Source organism: Lampris incognitus, chromosome 1 (assembly GCF_029633865.1).
Source record: "Lampris incognitus isolate fLamInc1 chromosome 1, fLamInc1.hap2, whole genome shotgun sequence".
In the NCBI taxonomy this organism is placed as follows: domain Eukaryota; kingdom Metazoa; phylum Chordata; class Actinopteri; order Lampriformes; family Lampridae; genus Lampris; species Lampris incognitus.
This window is the reverse complement of record NC_079211.1, coordinates 109575438-109599465: the sequence shown is the minus strand read 5'-3', so window position 1 is coordinate 109599465 and position 24028 is coordinate 109575438. Positions and strand designations below refer to the sequence as shown.

Genomic DNA, 24028 nt, shown 5'->3' with positions numbered 1-24028 from the left:
TCATCTCTCATCTTATCTCATTATCAGCCGCTTCTCTGGGGTCGGGTCGCAGTGGCAGCAACTAAGTAGGGCACTCCAGACGTCCCTCTCCCCAGCAACGCCCTCCAGCTCCTCCTGGGGGATCCCAAGGCGTTCTCAGCCCAGAATGGACATGTAGTCCCTCCTGCGAGTTCTGGGTCTACCCCGGGGTCTTCTCCCAGTTGGCCGTGCCCAGAAAACCTCCAAAGGAAGGAGCCCAGGAGGCATCCTAATCAGATGCCCCCCCGAACCACCTCAACTGGCTCGTTTCGAGGCGAAGGAGCAGCAGCTCTACTCCAAGCTCCCTCCAGATGTCCGAGCTCCTCACCCTATCTCGAAGGCTGAGCTCAGACACCCTACGGAGGAAACTCATTTCAGCCGCTTGTATCTGCGATCTCACCCTTTCGGTCACTACCCAAAGCTCATGACCATAAGCGAGGGTTGGAACGAAGATTGACTGGTAAATTGAGAGCTTTGCCTTCCAGCTCAGCTCCCTCTTCACCCCAACGGTCCGGTACAACGTCCACATTACTGCTGATGCTGCACCAACCCGCCTGTCAATCTCCCGCTCCATCCTACCCTCACTCGTGATCAAGACCCCGAGATACTTGAACTGCTTCACTTGAGGCAATAACTCATCACCAACCCGGAGGGAGCAATCCACCATTTTCCAGTAGAGAACCATGGCCTCAGACTTGGAGGTGCTGACTCTCATCCCGGCAATTTCACACTCAGCTGCAAATCGCCCCAAAAAAAACGCAAACAGCCGCAAAAGAATGAAAAATTTAACACGAAAATAGCAATGACTGCCAAGAAATGGAGCACAGAAATAAATGCCAAATGCTATAATGTAATACACAACCAAGGATGTGAATGTAGAAAAATTCACCCTGATTAAACAAGTACAAAGTTTTTCCAGATATTTCATATTAAGGTATTGTAAGATTTTGCTGGCTTTTAAAAATGCACTGGTAGCAGACCAACTTTCTGTGGTAAGCAGACATTATTTTGAATGGCAGAGTCTATATTCAGGCCTTGGGTCCATTAAGAATTCCCTTCACCCCCGTTCACTCTCTCTTACCAAATCCAGGCCCGCGGACGCCTCTCTCCTCTCGTCCGCCGATGACGCTCGAGAAGTTGAGGTTATAGTTGGGCTTGGTGGGCTGGGTGGAGGAGGCTGGAGGTTTAGACGCAGACCCAAGTCCTGACCCGGCAATCCAGGGTTTACCCTGGGCTGATCCGGGTCTTCCGGGCTGCCAGTACTGGCCTTGAGATTTAGAAGCAGAGGAGGAGGAAGAGGAAGGAGCCTTGGCGTTGAAAGCAGGGCCGGAGAAACTCCCGCTGGATGAGCCTGGATGAAACACGGAGAAAACAGAGGGACGAATGATAATTCATCTCCAGTTCAACAGTCTGTCTGTATCTATCAGTCTGTACATTTATTTCTATCTGTAAGTGTTTATGTGTCTTTCTTTCTATCCTTCTATCTTTCAATTCCAGTAAGTCATAGGTGAGATTAACAATTGTGATTATTCATCTTACTGGCGTTAGGAACACAAACATTTTAGATCAAGTTTGGAATTTTACGTTACTATTTTGACTATTTTCCAACTACAATGTAAATGATAAATGAAACAATTTTTTTCTTATTGACAATACATCATTATTTTTGGATAAAGCAACATACTTCTTCAAAATTGATTTGGAAACCCTGGTCTGACTCCTAGTCTAACAGTCCCCTGCTATGTCAAGACTCATTCCCCCAAGGATACGACTCTGAGCCTCTGATACAGCATCTCATTATCCATGATGAAGGTTACCAGGCAAGCCTCTAACCTGGTAAATTGGATCCCAAATTTCCAAGGTCAGCGAAAGGATCGAAGCTCTGAGACTTGGCCTTGGAGAAAGATGACATTCCTGGAGCTAGAAACACACACACGCACGCACGCACGCACGCACGCGCGCACACACACACACACGCGCGCGCACACACACACACACACGAGTAATGGTTCAGAATGGTTTAAAAAACAACTGTAATGACCACGAATGACTAGACTTGCTGGCCCTTGGCTAACGGGTTGGACCCTTTAGTCGACTGGTTAACGTAGACGCCCGTGGTACGGGAGACCCAGGTTCGCGTCCTGGCTGCGGCAGTTCCTGGCTCCCCCCTGAATTCGCTACACAATTTTGCTATTTTATTTATAAAGAACAACAGGCAGATAGCGTTATGTCTTGGTGGCACTCATACAAGACTATGTCAACTTGTACAGCACTGAATAAAACTGGCAGACATCAAATGTTCTAGAAACAGAGGGACAACTTGTTTAAGCACAAGGACATGCCCATAGCTGCTTGGTAAAACCACTTGGGAGTCAGTATTCAGGACTAGGTGCAATGTGATGTGTTTCTTCTTCTTATTTCGGCTTGTTTCCTTTCCTGTTCCTCAGGGGTCACCACAGCAGCTTTTAGTTTTCCACTAGTACCCTGTGAGGGCACAGCACCAATGGCGCCTGCTGTTAACCCGGGCCTCGACCGATCTCGTATGACGCCTCGACCAATCCGGTATGGTTTTGTCAATCCGCATAATGATTTGGCAACATTTTACATTGGATGCCCTTCCTGACACAACCACTCACCCTATGGACGGGGGCACAGCTAAAGCGCTAGATGCCCTCGTGTTACCTCCAGCTTGGTCACTACAGACACAACTCTGCAAGTGGGAAGCCGGCTGTGAGTATGTGTCCTGGTCGCTGCACTAGTAGCGCCTCCTCTGGTCGGTCGGGGCGCCTGTTCGGGGGGGGGGGGGAGAACTGGGAGGAATGGCATGATCTTCCCACACGCTACGCCCCCTGGTGAAACTCCTCACTGTCAGGTGAAAAGAAGCAGCTGGTGACTCCTCATGTATCGGAGGAGGCATGTGGTAGTCCGCGTGCACCCCTCCCTGGATCGGCAGAGGGGGTGCAGCAGAAAAAGGAGGGGGGGTGCTGGATGCCATCCCAGTATTCACAGACTTGCGCCCATGCCTGTCGCCTAATGTAATGTGTTTTGTGTTCACTAAATTTCCACATCTTTCATCATACATTTTGGCTAAATTCTACACTGTGGCCACTTTTGGGAGTTACCTTTAAACATTCCCTAGTGGGTTTTTTTTCCCCAGCAGAAAATGTTTGAAAATCAAAGTGAGTACTAGAATTTGCAGCGGAAGACAAAGTTCCTTCCATGGCTTTAAGGGTGAAATTAATGAAACTGCTGAGGCGTCACTTGGAAGACTTTGACCTGCTTATAATCTGAATGAATCTGTGACTCCATTCAATTCAGTATAATGTCTGTATGTGCTCGACTATTCATGCTTTTACTGAACAGGGTAGGAAACCAACCCTTCTATTTCACAAGTCAAAGTGTCTGGTTCATTCTAGATTTACCAGCTTCTTTCACTATTTAACCAGCAAACTAAAGTCTTTAAATGAAATAGGATTTTCTAATAATGGACACATATGCTATAGAGGCTGGTACAGTAAAAAAAAAGTCATAGTTTTTTACTTAGCCAGTAGTGATTTGTCCACCATGTTGCATCCATTAGGAGTACTACTACTACTACTACTACTTTCGGCTAATCCCGTTAGGGGTATCCGTTTCCATCTCTTCCTGTCCTCTGCATCGTCCTCTGTCACACCAGCCACCTGCATGTCCTCCTTCACTACATCCATAAACCTCCTCTTTGGCCTTCCTCTTCTCCTCTTCCCTGGCAGCTCCATATTCAGCATCCTTCTCCCAATATACCCAGCATCTCTCCTCCACACATGTCCAAGCCATCTCAATCTTGTCTCTCTTGCTTTGTCTCAAGACCGTCCAACCTGAGCTGTCCCTCTAATATACTCTTTCCTAATCCTGTCCTTCTTCATAACTCCCAATGAAAATCTTAGCATCTTCAACTCTGCCACCTCCAGCTCCACCTCCTGTCTTTTCGTCAGTGCCACTGTCTCCAAACCATATAACATAGCTGGTCTCACAACCATCTTGTAAACCTTCCCTTTAACTCTTGCGGGTACCCTTCTGTCACAAATCCCTCCTGACCCTCCTCTCCACCCATTATGAGTGACTGACCATATACATGTTTGTGTGAAAGTGTGTCATCCAGCCTACCTTCTAGGGACTTTTTTGAGAGGAACAACCCACTGGGGAGGTTCCCCGGCAACTACGAACCTTCAAAGGCTTTTTTTTCTGTTTGCATTCGCACCGCCAGGGACGCTGAAGTGATGTAAACCGGCAGTTAGTATACCGACGTCATTTCTGCACGGTGAGTAAATCAACGTCAAATGTGTATCGGTACAAATATTTATCTCATTCTGCACGCAAGACAACAATACCAACACCAACAATAGCAGCAGCAACAACAACAACCAGATGAAGGACGCCATGATCGGAGCTGTGGGTTTTTTGTGTGTCGTGGTTTTCAGAATAATAACAGAGTTGGAAAGGAGATGTGCAAATATAGCCTATGTGGTGCATATAGGCTCAATAAAGCCTGGACTTCACCATCGGTCCGTTTGTCTGTGTTTTCTTCCATTTCTAAAGCCTAACATTTAGAGCTGTTTTGTACATGGCTAACATTTTACATGGGTTTTTAAAGATGGCGGTTGCCAGTGCTGCGTCAGCTCATGTGTTCAACCAATCAACCTACACTTACGCCTTGACCAATCGCCGTAAACTTGTCACTCGAGGTTCCTCTTGTGCTGAGAGAGTACCTTCCCTCAAGTAGGACCTAAAAAAGTCCCTCAAAATGGCGTTCTCAGAACTACGATTGTTCCCGGTTCCCACAGTGCAGACACAGTAAAAAGGGGATAGTTCCTTCAACAGTTCTTAGAACTATGAACTAGTTCGAAGAACTCAGGATGTGGTATGAGTCTGTGGTGGCCAGTGCTCTCCTGTTTGCTATTGTGTGTTGGGGCAGCAGGTTGAGGGTAGCGGAGGCAAAAAGGCTCAATAAACTGAACTGCAAGGCCGGTGACATTGCGGGGCTGGAAGTGGATTCTCTGGCGGCGGTTTCTGAGAGGAGGACGCTGCTGAAGTTATGTGCCATCATGGACAATGTCTCCCACCCACTCCATGACGTGCTGGTCGGGCACAGGAGTACTTTTAGTAATAGACTCATTCTGCCGAAATGCACCACAGAGCGCCACAGGAGGTCATTCCTGCCTGCGGCCATCAAACTTTACAACTCTCCCTCAGAGGGTCAGACACTCAGAGTTAATGGTCATCAGTCTGGCCCTTCCACTGCTTTTACCCTGTCGGGTTTTGTTTGTGCAGTTTGTTTTGTGCTGCGGTAGAGCAGTATAAATAGGGTGTTATGTGCACCATGCTGTTTATATATTTTGTTCTTATTTCTATTTCTTATTTTATCTTTTATTTCTATTTGTTTCTGTTTTTCTTGTTTCCATGTGTTTCTAGTTTCTTGTTATCTTGTTAGTTTTTTCTGTACTAGAGCATGGGTGTCTGTAATAGGACCCAATTTCCCCTCGAGGATGAAAAAAGTATTCTGATTCTGATTCCTCCAGTCCGACAATGCCTTGTGTGTGTGTAACAGACACACACATGTATATGTGTATGCCAAAGCTAGCTGTGTTCTTCCACCTACCTGTGCTGGTGTAGTTTGGTTTGCTGGTGCCTGAACTCAGGCCAGCTGTGGTGCTCGCCGCCCAGCTGTCCCATCCCCCCAACAGGTCTGGCTGGCTGGCCGATGATGTCATCTTAGGAGGGTCATTCACAAGCTTATCTGGTAGAACACACACAAAGGTCGACACATGTGCGTCTCTGTCTGTCAAACTGGCTAGTCTTATTTACGGGGAGTTGTGTCCCGTAACAGCGGCGTTTCTGTCCCTGTCATCTGTCCGTCAGGCCATACTCACTGAGGTCGAAGAGGCTGGCATTGGAAGCGGGAGGAGGATTACTGTGAGACGAAGCGAAGCTGGTGGATCCTGAGCTACCTGAACCCATCAAGTCTCCAAACAGGTCGGGTCCCGAGGCCTGCCGTGCCGACCCCACGCCAGGGCCAGCACCGGAGTCGCTCATCCCAAAAGGGTCAAACAGGTCGCCCATGGCTGTGGGGCAGACAAGAAAGGGGAGAGAAGGTAGGAGAAGACAGTTATTTATGTAATATGACAGAGTTATAATGTTCTATAATAATATGAAATAAATATCTACCCATTCAATAAAGAAAAGAACAGAAAAGAATAGTGTTCTTTTGGTAATGGGCTCAAATTTATTATTTCAATTTTTTATAAAATACTGCACTTCATTAAAAAAGATAAATATGACAAAGTGTTTTTACGCTGAATGCAGCAACAGAAAAACCATTACATGACACGCTATCATGTGGACGTTTCAACACAAATCATTTTACAACATTGTGGCTGCATATATTTTTAAGATGTATGGTCCCATCTCGAAACAAACCCATCCATCCATCCATTATCCAAACCGTTTATCCTGCTCTCAGGGTCACGGGGATGCTGGAGCTTATCCCAGCAGTCATTACAAGGCAGGCAGGGAGACACCCTGGACAGGCCGCCAGGCCATCAACAGGGCCGACACACATTCACACCTAGGGACAATTTAGTACAGCTGATTCACCTGACCTACATGTCTTTAGACTGTGGGAGGAAACCGAAGCACCCGGAGGAAACCCACGCAGACACGGGGAGAACATGCAAACTCTACACAGAGGGCGACCCGGGACGACCCCCCCAAGGTTGGACTACCCTGGGGCTCGAACCCAGGACCTTCTTGCTGTAAGGCGACCGTGCTAACCACTGCGTGACCGTGCCGCCCAAAACAAACCCTGAACCCTGAAAATGTTGCTTCACATATTTAGTTGTAGCTAAATGGCTAACCATGCATACACATGGCTAACCATGTGTCATGGTTAGCCATGTGTATGCAGGTTTTCATTCCAGCCGGACTCCAGACCAGGTGATTTCACTGATTAGCAACCCTTCAACCAAACAGGAAGAATGCATCAGGGAAATCACCTGGTGTGGAGTCGGGTTGGAATGAAAATCTGCATACACATGGCTCTCCATGGCACATGGTTAGCCACCGCTGAGCTATAGCATGCCATTCATCCAAAGGAAATTATCAATCATTCAATCAGTGGATGAGTCAACAGATCAAATCCCTGAGTAGCAACACATAGACATTCAAATTAGAAACCACAACAAATGAAATTGATGAAACAACTATTTTATGGTCCTTAAATCACTGGTTAATTTTGTGGCCAATAACTTCGTCCCCTCTACCAGACACATTTAACAGCAAACTAGTCATCATTCAGCATTTTTACTCTGGGTTTATACTTTGTACTGTGGCAACTATAACTGACCTAGTGAGAAAACACAGATGACCAGTGAAATATGGAATCCATCCACAAGGTTGTTGGACAACAGTTTTAGTTTCCTGCTCTGATAACAGGCTCAGTTTAGACTGCTTTAAAATCCAGGAGGTTTTCGCCAAATGTGCTTTGCTTGGAGTGGCCATACCAGAAATAACTGAAAAGTTTCTCTGCATTAAAGAATGTCCACTAACTAAAGAATTTGAAACTGATTCTGCTGAAATGAGAGTAAATAATACAATGGATAAACACTACAGCTCTTCTCAGGCGTGTTCTTATTGAGGTATAAATTTTGGAATATCTGAAACTGAAAGTTAGAATGAATATTGTCCCATAGAAGAGAATAAGAAAGCAGTTGCAGCAGTCTTACGTTTGGGCCCCTGTGACGCTCCACTGAAGAACAGCTCGTCCTGTACTGCTCCGCTATGATCAGCAGGGGGCGCAAACAAGTCATTGAGGAGGTCGCTGTTGCTGGAAGAGGTTTTCAGGCCTCCCTGGACTCCCTGATGAGGAGCAACGGAGGAAGAGGAGGAGGATGTCTGGGGTGGTGGTTCGGGGTCAGAGTTTAACCCCAAAAGGTCAGCGGTGTCACTGGCTGGAGCCTCCTGGACTGCAGGAGAAGTCTGGAGGAAGAGACAGATTGAGAGAGAGAGAGAGACAGAGAGAGAGAGAGAAGAGAGAGAAAATGTGAGGAGAAGAAAAGAAGAACATGTCCAAGGTATCATACGAGGTGCTTTGGCTCTTGTAAAACCAACTTTGCAGGCTAAATAGTATGGAATTTACTAACTATAGTGTTCAGTAAACAAACATTTTAATAGCGTTTACAGTTAAACAACAGGCGTTGTCTCCGGACAAGACAGGTTTTGGTGGAAACTGGTAGACAGACACACTATACTGCTTGACAGCTGTTGCTATGCCACGTTACTTGCGAAGCTTTAATTTCAAGTCACCCCACTGGGGTGGAAAGTTATTTTGTGCCATCAGTTGTATGCTGGTAAATTTTGTTAGCCAGCAACTTTGTTTCCTCTCCTACTTTGGTAACGCCTGCTTTTCAATTAGGCAGATGCTTGTTAATGGTAAGTTACTGTGGCAAACTCTCAAGGACAGCCCTGTATTCATGATATTCGCCAAATGTTTATTTGAGGGAACATAAATCAGCCATTCAAGCTTCATTCCTACCTCGAAGTCGGCATCAAACAGAGGCTCACTGGGGTCACGTGACAGCGGCTCCCCACTAGGGGCAGAATAAGAGTAAGACTCTCCCTCTGATTGGTCACTAAGGTCATCCTGGTCATTCATGGTCTCGCCCCCCTGGCTGTCTGAGGTGTCTTGGTGGCCACTCCTATCTGAAAATAAACAGAGAGGCCAATCAAACCAACAATCAGCCGATCAGTTGACCAGGGGATGATGGTGGTCAAGAGGCTAGGAAGGGGCTGGGGTTTGCGTTTGCTTTGGAAGGGGAAGTGAATGTGGAATACTCTTGGCTGCTTCAGCAAGTACTGTCAGAAAACTGCTCCAGTCAAGCAGCTAACGGCAGAAGAGTAGTTGTACTGGGATGCCATCCGTGTGAATTTATGCGACTGTGGGAATGTGAAGCTGGGTGTTGTTGCTAAAAAGCAAACATGTTGAGTCACATTCTCCTGCAAAAAAAAAAGAAGACATGCATGTTAGGGTTAGTACTCCTGTCTGGGCCCCTGACTGAGACGTGGCAAGACGAACTGGAGTTGGTCCCCAGGTGCTGCACGGTGGCTGCCAGCTCTACAGCTAGGATGGGTTAAATGCAGAGCGTAAGTTCCCTATGGGGATCAATAAAGTATCTCAAAATCAAAAATCAAAACGTTTTTATGAGTACAGTCAGTGTAAACAAACTATGACAGGGAAGAACAAATTAAAAATACCTGGGGGTTGACCTCTGGGCAACCAAATCCCAAGGTTCAAGGTTATCTTTATTGTCCCACTAGAGGGATTTGTTACGCAGCCAGGGTTCACACAGTGACAGAATATAAAAGGACAACATCGATAATAAATCACAGAACTAGTGCAGGAAAATGGAAATTCACACCAACTGCAAATATGCAGGAGTGCAACTACGCAAGTGTGCAAAGGTTCCTGGGTAGTGCAAGGAATGTAACTCAAGTGCTAAGTGACATTAAGCACACTTGATTGTTTGGGAATACTGGTGACTCCAGGAAAAGTTCACAATAAATCATCAAAAGTAGAAGGTAAAAAAAAATATCCATTCCTGAATAAACTCAAAAAACAACCTTTTGGGACATAAAGTGGACAGGACCGGACACTTGACAGACTTGGAAAACATACAAACGATGCGAAAAATGAAGGAAGAACAGCGACTGCTGGTTGACGCAAGAGCAGCACCCGTCCTTCCCAATTTCATGGTATGTTTTTTACTCTCACAAAGGGGCTACAAATTTGAAGTAGAAAAAAAAGTGCTAATTAGAAACTTGAGACAATCATTAGCGAGGCAAAAACTTTTTTTTTATTTTCTAAAATATGTTCTTTTCATGGTACTGAACAGAATTAGGGTGCACCATGTCTTTTATTGAGGATTCGCTGCTCTTAATTAGACTCTCCTTCCCTTCCCTTTTAAAACCATGAGGCATGTGTACTCATTTCAACCTGCTGTCTGCAGCTAGCATTGTATTCGGCGGTACACTGAAAACCATCTGCCCTGAACTCCCAGACAACCTTTAAAGAAAGAAAGTAAGAAAGAAAGACACTTTATTTGTCATTGTAAGCAAACATATAATGAAATTCATCCCCTGAGTTTAAAGAGATACTTCCATGCTGTTTCTGAGCACATTTTTAACATGGGTGGTTTGAATTACAACGGAAAGGTAAGTGTGGTTTTATGATTTCATAGCTATTGGCTACTGAAATTCAGGGTGGTCGTGTGGGTGTGGCTGGGTGAGCTAAACACTGGGGCTAAACCGCTTGCCGTAGAAAACGAGAAATACACTGGTGACAGCCCCCTTTCTGCTCTGTCGTCACTTTACAAAAAAAAAAAAAAGGCGAGCGACAAGACCACCGACAGCAGCTTTGAGGTTGAGGATGTGGAAGTGGAAGATGATTCCTCTTTCTCAGTGGAAGTTGACTACTCGCCTCACGAATATGTTGCTCAGCCAATACAGCCGTATTCCTTCAAGCCAAAAGGGTGCGTCCCCGCTTTTCTAGCGTCCCACTACGGACACGCCCTCTATGCTAACGGTACTTCGTGACGCGGCAAGTTACCACATTTTTGCCAACTGGAAATCAGTTACTCGACCGTCGATATCTCTCGTCTGGCCATAAATGTGACTGTAGGGCTACCATTCATCTTGTCGATCACATCCACACTCCTTACATCGATTAACAACAGGAAAAGTCGGATTTTGATGCAAGTATCTCTTCAACCCATCTTATTGTAAAGGAGCAGTGGGCAGCTGCAGTGCCCTGGGACCAACTCCAGTTCTTCTTTCCATTGCCTTGCTCAGGGGCAAAGGCAGGAGTATTAACCCTAACATGCGTGTCTTTTTGATGGTGGGAGGAAACCGTAACACCCGGAGGAAACCCGAGCAGACACGGGGAGAACATGCAAACTCTACACAGAAAGGACCTGGGGATGGCCTGGGGTTCGAACCCAGGACCTTCTTGCTGTGAGGCAACAGTGCTGACCACTGGGCCACCGTGCTGCCCTGTTTGTCCAGACCTGTCATCATGAGCTTTAACACTACCTAGGTTGGAAGTATCCAAATGAAAGCAAACTTCAGTTGTTCAAACAAGCTAACCAAGACTTGTCATCTGAGCACCATTTAAAGCAACAGTACATCCCAAAATAACATTCATTCCATAATTCCTGGTGAAAGATGCAGCTCCATACCTTCCCAGTCCAGGGTCTGGAAGAAGTTGTTGGCATTGGTGTCGGTGCTGACAGGAGTTTCTGGTTCTGTTGCGGTGGAGCTCTCGGGGGTCTTGGCCGGCTGGGGCGACTCAGAGTCGTAGAACGCCGAAGAGCCTGGCTGACGAGGAAGCTCCGGCTTACCTGGGTGGGGAAGGGAGGTACAGTTGATGCTTAAGTTTATTTATGTATTAAAAAAGTTTAAAAAAAAAATAGAATCTGGTTTGGGGATATACACACATTAATTACTGGGTATCATCTGCACAAATCAAGCAAGCAAACAGAAAGGATCCAATAACTGACAAACGGGGACCAAATAATATTGAAACTCAAAACAAGACGAGAGCACCTCAATTTCGAACCCCAACGTTCTCGCCCAGCTGTCTATTTAATGCGCTCGCCATACCAGGGCGAGTTGTGTTAGCATGCGCTAGCTAGCAGAGCTGGGGGTGATTACGCTTAATGTTGTCTACCGAATTTGCTGAGGATCTCCTGCTGCTCGTCCCGGGAAGAAAAGAGGATTTTTGGGTTGAGACCCTTGGTGTGAAAACCTTCCCAGGGAGGGCTCCTAGTGCTTGGTTGATCCCTGGGCTCCATCTCAATGTCCAGGTTGACCTGGAACAAGTCTGGGTACTTCTCCTGGATATCACAGGCATCCAGGTCATATCTGGAAAACAAAAGAAAAAAAAAACAGTGAGGAGAGAGAATGAGTAAAAGTAATTGAAAGACGTTCAGCTTTATTGAAAAATAAAGATACCCTACACTTGAGACAAACAAAAAAATAAATCGCTTGCTGGCATGAAATTTCATTATAGGCAACTATGAAGCTTATGAAGCAATTTTAGACCTGCACCTTTGAGATATCTGTATGTTTTCTGAATTACTGGAGTAAATTCTTTTTGGTTCCTCCTGGGGGATCCCAAGTCATTCCCAGGCCAGACTGGACATGTAGTCCCTCCAGCGAGTTCTGGGTCTTCCCCGGGGTCTCCTCCCAGTTGGCCGTGCCCGATAAACCTCCAAAGGAAGGCGCCCAGGGGGCATCCTAATCAGATGCCTGAATCACCTCAACTCGCTCCTTTCGACACGAAGGAGCAGCGACTCTACTCCGAGCTCCCTCCAGATGTCCGAGCTCCTCACCCTATCTCTAAGGCTGAGCCCAGACACCCTACGGAGGAGACTCATTTCAGCTGCTGGCGGGCGTTGCTCGGGAGAGGGACGCCTGGAGTGCCTTACTTAGCTTGCTGCCACCGCGACTCGAACCCGGAAAAGCGGCAGAAGATGAATGAATGAATGAATGAATTATTTTTGTAAGAAAATGTCACTGTCTTGGGTTTCGGGACTCCGAATTTATAGCTTTGAATAATGGTGAAAACCATGACTTACTGAATCTTGGTGGGAGGCTGCAGGGATTCATTCTTGTGTGACTAGACAGCAACATCAGCTCCAGTTAGAACAAAGGAAACTCTGTGTGTGTGTGTGTGTGTGTGTGTGTGTGTGTGTGTGTGTGTGTGTGTGTGTGTGTGTGTGTGTGTGTGTGTGTGTGTGTGTGTGTGTGTGTGTGTGTGTGTGTCAGTGTGAGAGTGCAAAAAAAATAAAATACTGCATCCCATTTCATGTCACATTGAAACATGGGCTCTGCCCAAAAGATATTGAGTTTCTCCCCTTCTTTATCTAAGATTTCGATCTTGATCCCCCCCCCCTTTTTTCTCCCCAACTGTATCCAGCCAATTACCCCACTCTTCCAAGACTGGTTGCTGCTCCACCCCCTCTGTTGACCCGGGGAGGGCTGCAGACTACCACCTGCTTCCTCCGATACATGTGGAGTTGCCAGCCGCTTTATTTCACCTGACAGTGAGGAGTTTCACCCGGGGGACGTAGCGCATGGGAGGATCACGCTATTCCCCCCAGTCACCAACCCCGCCGAACAGGCGCCCCGACCGACCAGAGGAGGTGCTAGTTCAGCGACCAGGACACACACCCACAACATCCGGCTTCCCACCCACAGACACAGCCAATTGTGTCTGTAGGGACGCCCAACCAAGCTGGAGGTAACACGGGGATTCATACCGGCGATCCCCGTGTTGGTAGGCAATGGATTAGACCGCTACGCTACCCGGACGCCCTCGATCTTGATTTCTATCGTCCTCTCATACATCCTGATACACAGTGGAGCTGTAGCCTGTCAACTTACTTAGCAAACTTGACAGTGGTGGCATTCCTGGGGACGAAGCCTGTGTGGAACTGGATCTGAAACATCTTCATGGATGCCATCTGAGGTGAAATGATACAGGACTTTAATACATGCTTACTTACATATACACTTTATAAATACTTTAATACATGCTTACTTATATATATTTTATAAATACTTTAATACATGCTTACTTATATATACTTTAATACATGCTTGGTTTAATAATGATACAGCACTTTGTTCCAATTTACCCTGTATAATCACAAACTCATTTAAATATACATATTAAAGGCAGGTATCTGACACTGTTATCCAGAGAGATTCAAAATGAGTGCACTGCTAGTGTATGACTACGTTTTCACATCATCCACATTGAAAGTAACCAGCAGTAATGGCCAGAGCGTGTAACACCCTGTTTACACTTGGTTTTAAAATGCGTTTTGGGCGATCGGATCACAAGTGGCCAGCGAGACACATCGCCGTTTACACCTGTGTCTATCATGCGTCTCCAAATGCGTCCTGCTGACCACTTGTGATCAGATTTCGTTACACCGAAGAAGAAGAAGAAGAAGAAGAAGAAGATTTCGTTAGTCTACATCACTTCCACTACAAAGTCAAAGGGCCTCAGTCAAGCGCCAGATTTGTCGACTAGCTGTCAAAACAATAGCTAATTTGAAGATGTTTCAAGCACTAACATACATGTACGGACTACTCCAGCTGTTGAGACTGACAGGACTGCCCAAATGGAGATTAGGCATCTCGTTTCACTTGTACTCCAACCACGTACACTCTCCTCTCTCTCCATTTTTTTTCGAAAGTTGGCGTGCTGTTACCAAAACAACCACCACATCCTGCACTGATGACGTATTTTCCTGTTACGTCCTTGTCGGGGACCCACCAGGACGCATTAGCGTTTACACTACAAAAGATATGTGGTCAAATGCATCCCAGACCACCTCGGTAAGTGGTTTGAGTAACCGGTTCATAAAACGTTCTGGTGGTCGTTTGGTGATATTTAGCGCTGTCCACTTGTGATCCGACCGCATAAAAACACATTTTAAAACCAGGCGTAAACAGGGTGTATGACTGAGAGGTGTTAGGCGGGGAAATTAGAACCAGAGAGGAGGAAATTATTTTTTCCCCCTTTTTTTTTTCTCAGGAAGTGGACCCCAATATATAAAAAGACAGTGAAAGAAATAAAGTAAATGACAGCAATAACAAATTAAAACGAAAAACACTGCAGATATGCATATCAGAAAAGTGATTTTATCATCAGTCTCCTAAAATTAACTCTTACAGAGATGCATACGATGTTTTTTTGAAAGCATGATTTCACATCTAGTGAGCATTACGCTTCCTGAGGTGTTTTTGTAGGTGTGTATGTTTATCTGTGCATGTCTATACCTGCATGTACCTGCACAGAAGTGTGTATACTTGATACACAGACACACACACTTTTGCACATATGTAAGTTTTATCATCTGGAGTTGTTTGTCTATGCTGTCTTGCTTGTGTCAATGCTGTGCTGTGCACGCTTGTTTATACTTTCCGGGAGTGTGTTTATACCTTCGTAATGCATAAGCAAGTATCTAAACCTCTGTATGTGTGTGTGTGTGTGGGTACCTTGGCTTGGAGACGTCCCCCCAGTGTAGACCTAGCATGGTAGATCACAACCAGTATGTCTCCCTGGACTGTCACATTGAGAGGGATCTCTGCTCTCCCATCCTCCATCTTAAAATCCCTGCAGATAGTAGGGAGGGAGGAAAAGAGAGAGAAAGCGACTGTTAGGTTTGGGAGACATGTAGAGGATGTTTTTCTAAGCTCCATTCATCCAGGATTAAGCTATTTTTCGGGCCAGTACTTGACAGATCCATACATTCACAACCAAGGGCTCCTGAGTATCACAGCAGTCCTCTACTTGGGGTAGACAACAGGAGCATAGATGCACGGTAAATACTTGAAAGCAGACTTCTACTATGGCTTCCATTATATGCCTTTTAAAGGGTGTATGTGGGTATGTAGGGATATGTGAGTTTGTTTGGACATCTACTACTACTACTATTACTACTACTACTACTACTACTACTACATTTGGCTGCTCCCGTTAGGGGTCGCCACAGCGGATTATCCGTTTCCATCTCTTCCTGTCGTCTGCATCTTCCTCTGTCACACCAGCCACCTGCATGTCCTCCCTCACCACATCCATAAAATTCCTCTTTGGCCTTCCTCTCCTCCTCTTCCCTGGCAGCTCCATATTCAGCCACCTTCTCCCAATATACCCAGCATCTCTCCTCCACAGATGAAACCATCTCAATCTTGTCTCTCTTGCTTTGTCTCCAAACCATCCAACCTGAGCTGTCCCTCTAATATACTCTTTCCTAATCCTGTCATTCTTCATCACTCCCAGTGAAAATCTTATCATCTTCAACTCTGCCACCTCCAGCTCCACCTCCTGTCTTTTCGTCAGTGCCACTGTCTCCAAACCATACAACATAGCTGGTCTCACAACCATCTTGTAAACCTTCCCTTTAACTCTTGCTGGTTCCCTTCTGTCGTAAATCACTCCTGACACACTTCTCCACCCACTCCAACCTGCCTGCACTCTCTTTTTCACCTCTCTACTGCACTCCCCGTTACTTTGGACAGTTGACCCCAAGTATTTAAACTCATATGCCTTCATCACCTCTACTCCTTGCATCCTAACCTTTCCACTGTCCTCCCTCTCTTTCACCCATAGGTATTCCATCTTGCTCCTATTGACTTTCATTCCTCTTCTCTCCAGTGCATACCTCCACCTCTCCAGGCTCTCCTCCACCTGCACCCTACTCTTGCTACAGATCACAATGTCATCTGCAAACATCATTGTCTACGGAGACTCCTGCCTGATCTCATCCGTCAAGCTGTCCATCACCACTGCAAACAAGAAAGGGCTCAGAGCCAGTCCTTGATGTAATCCCACCTGCACCTTGAACCCATCTGTCATTCCAACTGCACACCTCACCACTGTCGCACTGCCCTCATACATATCCTGCACCACTCCTACATACTTCGCTGCAACTTTTGACTTCCTCATACAATACCACGCCTCTTCTCTCTGCACCCTGTCATATGCTCTCTCTAAATCTACAAAAACACAATGTAACTCCTGCTGACCTTCTCTATACTTCTCCATCAACATTCTCAAAGCAAACATCGCATCTGTGGTGCACTTTCATGGCACGAAACCATACTGCTGCTTGCTAATCGTCACCTCTCCTCTTAACCTAGCTTCTATTACTCTTTCCCATATTTTCATGCTGTGGCTGATCAACTTTATACCTCTGTAGTTGCTACAGTTCTGCACATCACACTTATTCTTGAAAATTGGTACTAGTGTAAGGACCGTTAAAATCTAAAAAAAAATCTTTGGTACTTCATTTACCAGCATGCTTTGTGTCTTAAACATTTCCTGTGTGGGTGTGGTTTCCAAACATGTGGACCAATGGGATGTATTTGTTATTTGAATTTTTGTTATCGGCCAATGATATGATGTGGAGTGTTCTGCCCGCGAAATCGCGGGGTCGCAACGGTCGATCTCCTCGCGAAAAGGAGGGAGCTGAGAGATTGAGCCGGACTCCAAGGAGAGAGGTCACATTTTTTTATCTCTCTCTCTGCGGCCCTGTTTGAGTGCTCGTTTCGCGGAGACTTTGTACACAGCCGTGTACTGGCCACATTTGAGGACCCGGGGGTTGCGATTGGCCCACGGTCGGGTGCTTGCTGGTGGGGTTTGTTTCAGGTCGGATTGCTTCGTTTCCCACCGGAGGACCATTGTCTTCGCCGGGGTTTTCGGAACGTTGCGACCTGTGGCCATCTTGCGGACGAAGGCCCTGCCGGGGAGCCGACGGCAAGCACAGCACCGACCATCAGAGGCCCTGCCGGAGAGCCGACGACAAGCACAGCGCCGACCATTGAAGGCCCTGCTGGAGAGCCGACAGCAAGCACTGCGCCGACCATCGGAGGCCCTGCCGGGGAGCCGACAACAAGCACAGCGCCGACCATCCTCTGAGCTACACACAGCCTCCCGGTCGTGGGAGCGTTGGGTCGTGAGTAACTTGGGCAGAGCACTTATACACACACACCCACGCACTTTTGTCTCGTCACCTCGGCATCGTAGGGTGTCTGCCTTGCCCTGCGCTCAGAGAACTGGTTTAATGTGCACCAACGGGCCCCAACAGAAAGTGCTGGGTATTTTGTATTCTTTTGATACTTTCTTTCTGTGTATTGTGAACGGTTGTCACACCCTGTGAAATTTTAATTAATGTTGGATTTGCTTGGATTTGCTTGTAACACTTTAGTAACTGGTAGCATTAGGATGTTGTCTTGTTCAAATGTGCTTGGCGTTGCCCGCCAGTGAAGAAGGGGTTACATTATGGAGGCACCGCTGGGATTCGCCTGTTTTATTAACTTTAGTAGGTAGTTTACTGTTTATTGTTGTTTGTTGTTGTGATTTAATACAGTTAGCATGGAGCTCAGTCAGGCTGTCGAGTGGAGCCATGAGGAGAATTTGGATGTGTCTCATGCTATTTTGCTTAGCAAAGTGCCACTGAATGTCGGAAATGATATTGTGAGCCGTGTACTTGATACAGTCAAAGTTTTGGGTCGCACTCGGATACGTGGTTGCCGTAGTGACAAGACTGGTAGGCACATGTTCATTCTAGTGGAGACTTCTGCTGCTTTAGAACCCGTTTCTTTACCCCCTGAGATGGGAATTGTAGGTGAAGCGGGTCCCTGGTCTGTTCATGCTCTGAGTAGTTTGCCGTATGCTAACCCTGTCCCTGAAGGGGACGCATTTGAGGCCAAGCTGTTGGCATTGTTACAGCAGGAAGCTGAGGTTGTTTTCAGGTTTGCGACCTGTTCCCCCTGGTGAGGAGGAATATGATTCCTGGATGGAACAGGCTACTCAGATGATCACTGAATGGCAGTGTGCAGATGCTGCAAAGAGGCAACGCATTGTTGAAAGCTTGCGTGGGCCTGCTGCGGACATCGTGAGGTTCTTGAAGGTCAGTAATCCCTCTTCCACGGCTACTGAGTATTTAACTGCTCTTGACACTGTGTATGGGTCCACTGAGAGTGGGGCAGATCTTATGGCATCGTTTCGCCATACATTCCAGGAAGATGGAGAGAGACTGTCTGCTTACCTCTATCGCTTGGAGAAACTCCTCCACCGTGTTCTTGTGAGAGGAGGGATTGGTCCTGCTGACTTGAATCATGCATGCATGGAGCAGCTCTTTAAGGGTGCCCTTACCACTGATTTGGTGGCTTTACGTGCGCGAATGATGCATACTTTGCAAGATCCACCTACTCTCTCTCAGCTGATGCGGGAAATCCGAGAAGAGGAGCATTGGGTAAGTGTGAGAGAAAACACTAAGCTTTCTGTTGCTGCCGCAGCGGTTCCTCGTGCACGTGTGACTGCTGCTGCTGCTGTCCCCCAGGTGGCTGTGAATCCAGTGCCATCTGAGGTGGATAGTTTAAGGAATGAAGTCAAGGAACTGACAGCTTTAGTGAGTAGAGTTTTGAGTGCTGCTACCCTGACTCCTGAAATGCCAGCACCGCAGACTACACTGGGCCAGAGCTTAGAGACCACTGTTTCCCCGAGGGTTGTTTCCTCGACCTTTCCCACGTCTGCTGCTTTATCTTCTTTGCTTGGCATCTTTTGCTATAAGTGTGGGGAGGATGGTCACACCAAGCGAGCGTGTACGCATTCTGAGAACCTCATACTGGTGAATCAGAAGCTGATCAAAAGGGTCACTGCCACAGGGAAACTTCAGCAGAACTCAGTGACGGAACGGCGTCGAGCTCCATCACACAAAATCCGTTCCACCCAATGCTTACCTCAAATTAAAGTCAGCAAGTCACCCCTGCCGGCTGGCTTAGTGGGGCCCTCTACCGAGGTGCCTGTGCAGATAGAGGGGATTTATGCCAAAGCTCTTCTTGATAGTGGTTCCCAGGTCACTATCTTGTATCGCAGCTTTTATGATGCGCATTTGAAACATTTGCCTCTGCAGCCAGTGGAAAATCTTGAAATATGGGGTTTGAGCTGTCACAAATACCCATATGATGGCTACTTGTCTCTCAGGCTTGAGTTTACTGGGGCTGTTACTGGAGTGCCTCAGGTGGTAGACACCCTAGCTCTTTTGTGTCCTGACCCTCAGACCAAACAGGGGATAGCTATTTTGGTTGGCACAAACACTCAGGTAGTGAGAAAGTTGTTTGCTTCTTGTAGGGAACAGGCAGGAGACCGGTTTCTCAGCACTCTGAGAATACACCCGGTCATTAAAAAGGCTTTTGAGTCCCTCCAACACACTGGTATCATGCAAGATTTTGTGGACAAGCATGGCACTGTGTGGTTTACAAAGCCTAAACCTGTTGTCCTGCAGCCGGGCCAGGTGTTGCAGCTTTCCGGCGTGACTAAATTACCTGGTACCTTTAGTGAGTGTTCTGTACTTGTAGACTAGGCTGTTACCAGTGATGAATCGTCTGTCCCTGAGCTACAAGTGAGGCCTGAAGTTCATCCTGTGTCTGTTGTGTCTAGTCGGCATATTACAGTAACCGTAAGGAATGTTTCTAGGGAATTAGTGGTGAAGAGAGGAAGTCCCCTCGCTCACCTCTTTCCAGTTGAAGTAGTGCACAGGAGGTTCGGCCAGCTCAACATTCCACCGCTGAGAACTCAGGATCCTGTTGCGCCATTGGATTTGCTTGTAACACTTTAGTAACTGGTAGCATTAGGATGTTGTCTTGTTCAAATGTGCTTGGCGTTGCCCGCCAGTGAAGAAGGGGTTACACTAGTATACTTCTTCTCCACCCCTCAAGGCATCCTCTCACTTTCCAAGATTGTGTTAAAAAATCTAGTTAAAAACTCCACTGCCATTGTTTGGACATATTATGTGTTAGTAAGTAATTAATTATAACTTCCTTTTACAAACAAGGTTCCCAAATATTTCACAATGGTATGAATATGCAGCCAAAAGTTAGAACAATTAACAGATTCAAGAGACATTAAGAATGGTGTAAGATATTAAAACAACAAATCACAATACAAAACATAAAACAGAGCAAAGAGCAAGAGAAACCAATGGGTCCACAGCCACCTTTTAAAGTGGGAGCTGCTTCCAATAGTCTGACATCAAGATGCAGATTGAGCCATAATTTAGGGGCTAAGACAGCAAAAGCACAATCCCCTTTCAACTTTACACTAACCTGTGAAATTACCACAAGATGCTAGTCTGAGGACCTAAAGGATCTCACAGTGTTTTCAGGTTGCAATAATTTACTGACGCAGCTGGGAATCTGACCATGCAATGCACATGGGGACACTCTTGCATGTTTGCAGAGGTGGACAACCCGGTTTCAGAAAGTAAAAGTCCTGCCACGTATTTGTTCCACCCATGCACGACGCCAGCTGAATTTAATTAGCACAACTCTTCAGCCAGGTATCACCTTGTTAAGTGAATGGCTAGAAAAAATACATGGTAGGACTTTTACTTTCTGCATGTTTGTATTGTATGGACAATATATTGGACATTTGTCAGGGGGGGGGTGTATATATACAGAAACGTACTTCATCTTGTCATACTCCTGCGATGTGGTGAGGACCCTTTCGTCTCTGACGTAGATCTCACAAAACGGCCGGCAACCATTGCGCTGCTTGTTGAAGAGGGGCACGGGTGTCATGACGATGGAGCGAATTATTATGGGCTTGCTATGGGGAATAATGGGCTCCTCGGCCATCATGTCACACATGTACTCTATGTACCTACAAAAAAAAGCAAAACAATCAAAACCAAAACTGATAAAAACAAAAAAGATAAATGACATCATCCAAGATCATGTTTAATCGCAAACGAGAGCCAGATCAAATCAACCAATCACAAACAAGATCCATCCATCCATTATCCAAACTGCTTATCCTGCTCTCAGTGATGTGGGGATGCTGGAGCCTATCCCAGCAGTCATTGGGCGGCAGGCAGGGGAGACACCCTGGACAGGCCATCACAGGGCACACACACACACACACCTAGGGACAATTTAGTACAGCCAAGTCACCTGACCTACATGTCTTTGGACTGTGGGAGGAAACCGGAGCCCCCGGAGGAAACCCACAGACACGGGGAGAACACACAAACTCCACACAGGGGACAACCCGGGACGACCCCCGGGGTTGGACTACCCCGGGGCTCAAACCCAGGACCTTCTTGCTGTGAGGCGACCGTGCTAACCACTGCGCCGCCCTCACAAACAAGATCCAAATCAAAATTACCAAGTACAGACACTAACAACGATAAAGATGAAACCAGTCATTCATTACAAACACAATTCCAATCAAAACATCCAGTCAAACTACAGCAAAGTCAGCAGACTACGACAATGATCTGCAAACCATAAACACACCTGATTGCTATCCTCCTTAGGTCTGTGTGTTTGTGTGTTTATGCATTTTACTGTACCTCTTGTGTGAGGGTGCTATGCCAGGCGGGCAGCGTTTCATTGAGAACATGTAGACAGCAGCCTCAGCCGTGCTAAACAAACGGCAGAAACACAGGAAGGAGCACACGGCAACAGCTGACACCGCCCTGCCGTCCTAGGAGGGAGAAAAGAGATATAAAGATGGAGGGGAAAAGCGAGAGAGAGGTTGAAAATATGTGACGTGGCACTTGCCATCTTCACCTGCCTCATTTATTTCACAAATCCCCCCTCCCTCCCTCTCTGTATAAGTGAATTAAGACTTCCATAAAGCTACTGTACATCGCTATATGCAGCCCTAATGCACGACTGATGAAGAACAAAACCAGGATCAATGCACTTTGTGGACGAACCCACCTAAGTGTGTTTCCTGTGTAAAACTATGATCACTACATTGTCTACAGCCTGATCCAGGTTTTAAAAAAGTGGCGACATCATTACTGTGAATGAAGAATGGGGTCTTGCAACAGCTAGAATGTCAACCTAGAGGAGGGAAGGGGATGCAGAGGAGAGGAGAGGAGAGCGCAGGAATAGAAAATAAAACAGCAAGGAAAGATGTCAAGACTGGAGAAGGAAATGGAACAGAGGAAAAACTTGATGAAACAAAGGAGTGATTTGAGGAGAGGGCAGGAGCAGAGAGGAGGTCGGCGGGCTGCAGCAGGCTACCTACCAGACAGTGTACAATACAGATGTTCCTCTGATCCTGTTTCAGCCACAGGTGCATGTTCTTACACACACTGTAGAGACTGCGGAGGCTGGGGGCACGGCGAGCCTGCCAGTTACACTCTGAAACCTACACAAACACACCAAAAACCAAGAGTATAAAGACCCATCCTAATTCCAGCAATAATGTCATGTTGTTCACTTGACGCGCCGCTAAACAAACACGCAAATGGTCAACGTCTTTGGAATTACAGTGAGGTTTTATGTAGTATGGGTATACACCAGTGTCCCCCCTCCCCGTTTTTTTCCCCCAATTGTACTTGGCCAATTACCCCATTCTTCCGAGCCATCCCGGTCGCTGCTCCACCCCCTCTGCCGATCCGGGGAGGACTGCAGACTACCACATGCCTCCTCTGATACATGTGGAGTTGCCAGCCGCTTCTTTTCACCTGACAGTGAGGAGTTTCGCCAGAGGGATGTAGCGCATGGGAGGTTCACGCTATTCCCCCCAGTTCCTCCCTCCCCACCGAAAAGGCGCCCCCACCAACCAGAGGAGGCGCTAGTGCAGCAACCAGGACACATACCCACATCCGGCTTCCCGCCCGCAGACGCAGCCAATTGTGTCTGTAGGGACGCCCGACCAAGCTGGAGGTAACATGGGGATTCGAACTGGCGTTCCCCCCTGTGTTGTTAAGTAACGGAATAGACCGCTATGCCACCCGGACGCCAAATACATCAGTGTTTATATTTTTCAAACTGTGGTGGTCTGGGGTGCGGAGCCATGTCGTGCAGGAGTGTCTGGGGTTATCCCACACCAGCAGGACAATTTGTACAGTAACAGTACAACATTCAACTTTTGCAACATTTAAAAACATATGTGACTTTAAAACCAACGGTAACAAGTTGACCGTTTCTGCTGAGAGGAAGAGTGAGGCATTTCTAAAGAGTGGTGAGAGGCTGCAGTGTGTCTTTGTGGCACAGTGAATGGTCACAGTCTTCCCACAAAACCAACCTTGATTTTGGAAAAAGTTATCAGAACTGTGTTTTACAGGTCAGATTTGTTGGTTTTTTTATGTTTTGACAGTGTTGTCTCACATACATAAAATCTTTGACTGCACAGTCTTGGCAAAATTTTCATCATTTGCATAACATTTTTGATGAGTCATGATCTACTTGTGGTGGCCATGGTAGAATATTATAATAGCAAAACACTGATGTACACACAACCACACACAAAAAAAACCCCAAAACTTTTTCTCCAATATCTACAGTGGTTGATAAAACTCAAGATTCACCAGCTTCCTTCAACACTCGACTAGATTTATAAAATAAAACACTTCAAAACAGGTTTAGTTAGCCGCCAAAGTGGTTG

At 46.5% G+C, this 24028-nt stretch overlaps 1 protein-coding gene across 1 annotated transcript in view; it reads right to left on the bottom strand.

Annotated features, from left to right (window-relative positions):
* The window catches only part of gak (cyclin G associated kinase), a 70984-nt gene that overhangs the window by 6930 nt on the left and 40026 nt on the right, over positions 1-24028 (bottom strand). Inside the window, exons 15-27 of the mRNA XM_056283974.1 lie at positions 22664-22786; positions 21978-22111; positions 21092-21286; positions 15118-15235; positions 13492-13571; positions 11774-11967; positions 11283-11444; positions 8585-8751; positions 7776-8028; positions 5925-6116; positions 5654-5791; positions 1852-1938; positions 1100-1369 (exon numbers count right to left, since the gene is read on the bottom strand). Of these exons, the coding sequence (XP_056139949.1) occupies positions 1100-1369; positions 1852-1938; positions 5654-5791; positions 5925-6116; positions 7776-8028; positions 8585-8751; positions 11283-11444; positions 11774-11967; positions 13492-13571; positions 15118-15235; positions 21092-21286; positions 21978-22111; positions 22664-22786 (2113 nt within the window). The remainder of the gene's footprint in view (positions 1-1099; positions 1370-1851; positions 1939-5653; positions 5792-5924; positions 6117-7775; positions 8029-8584; positions 8752-11282; positions 11445-11773; positions 11968-13491; positions 13572-15117; positions 15236-21091; positions 21287-21977; positions 22112-22663; positions 22787-24028) is intronic.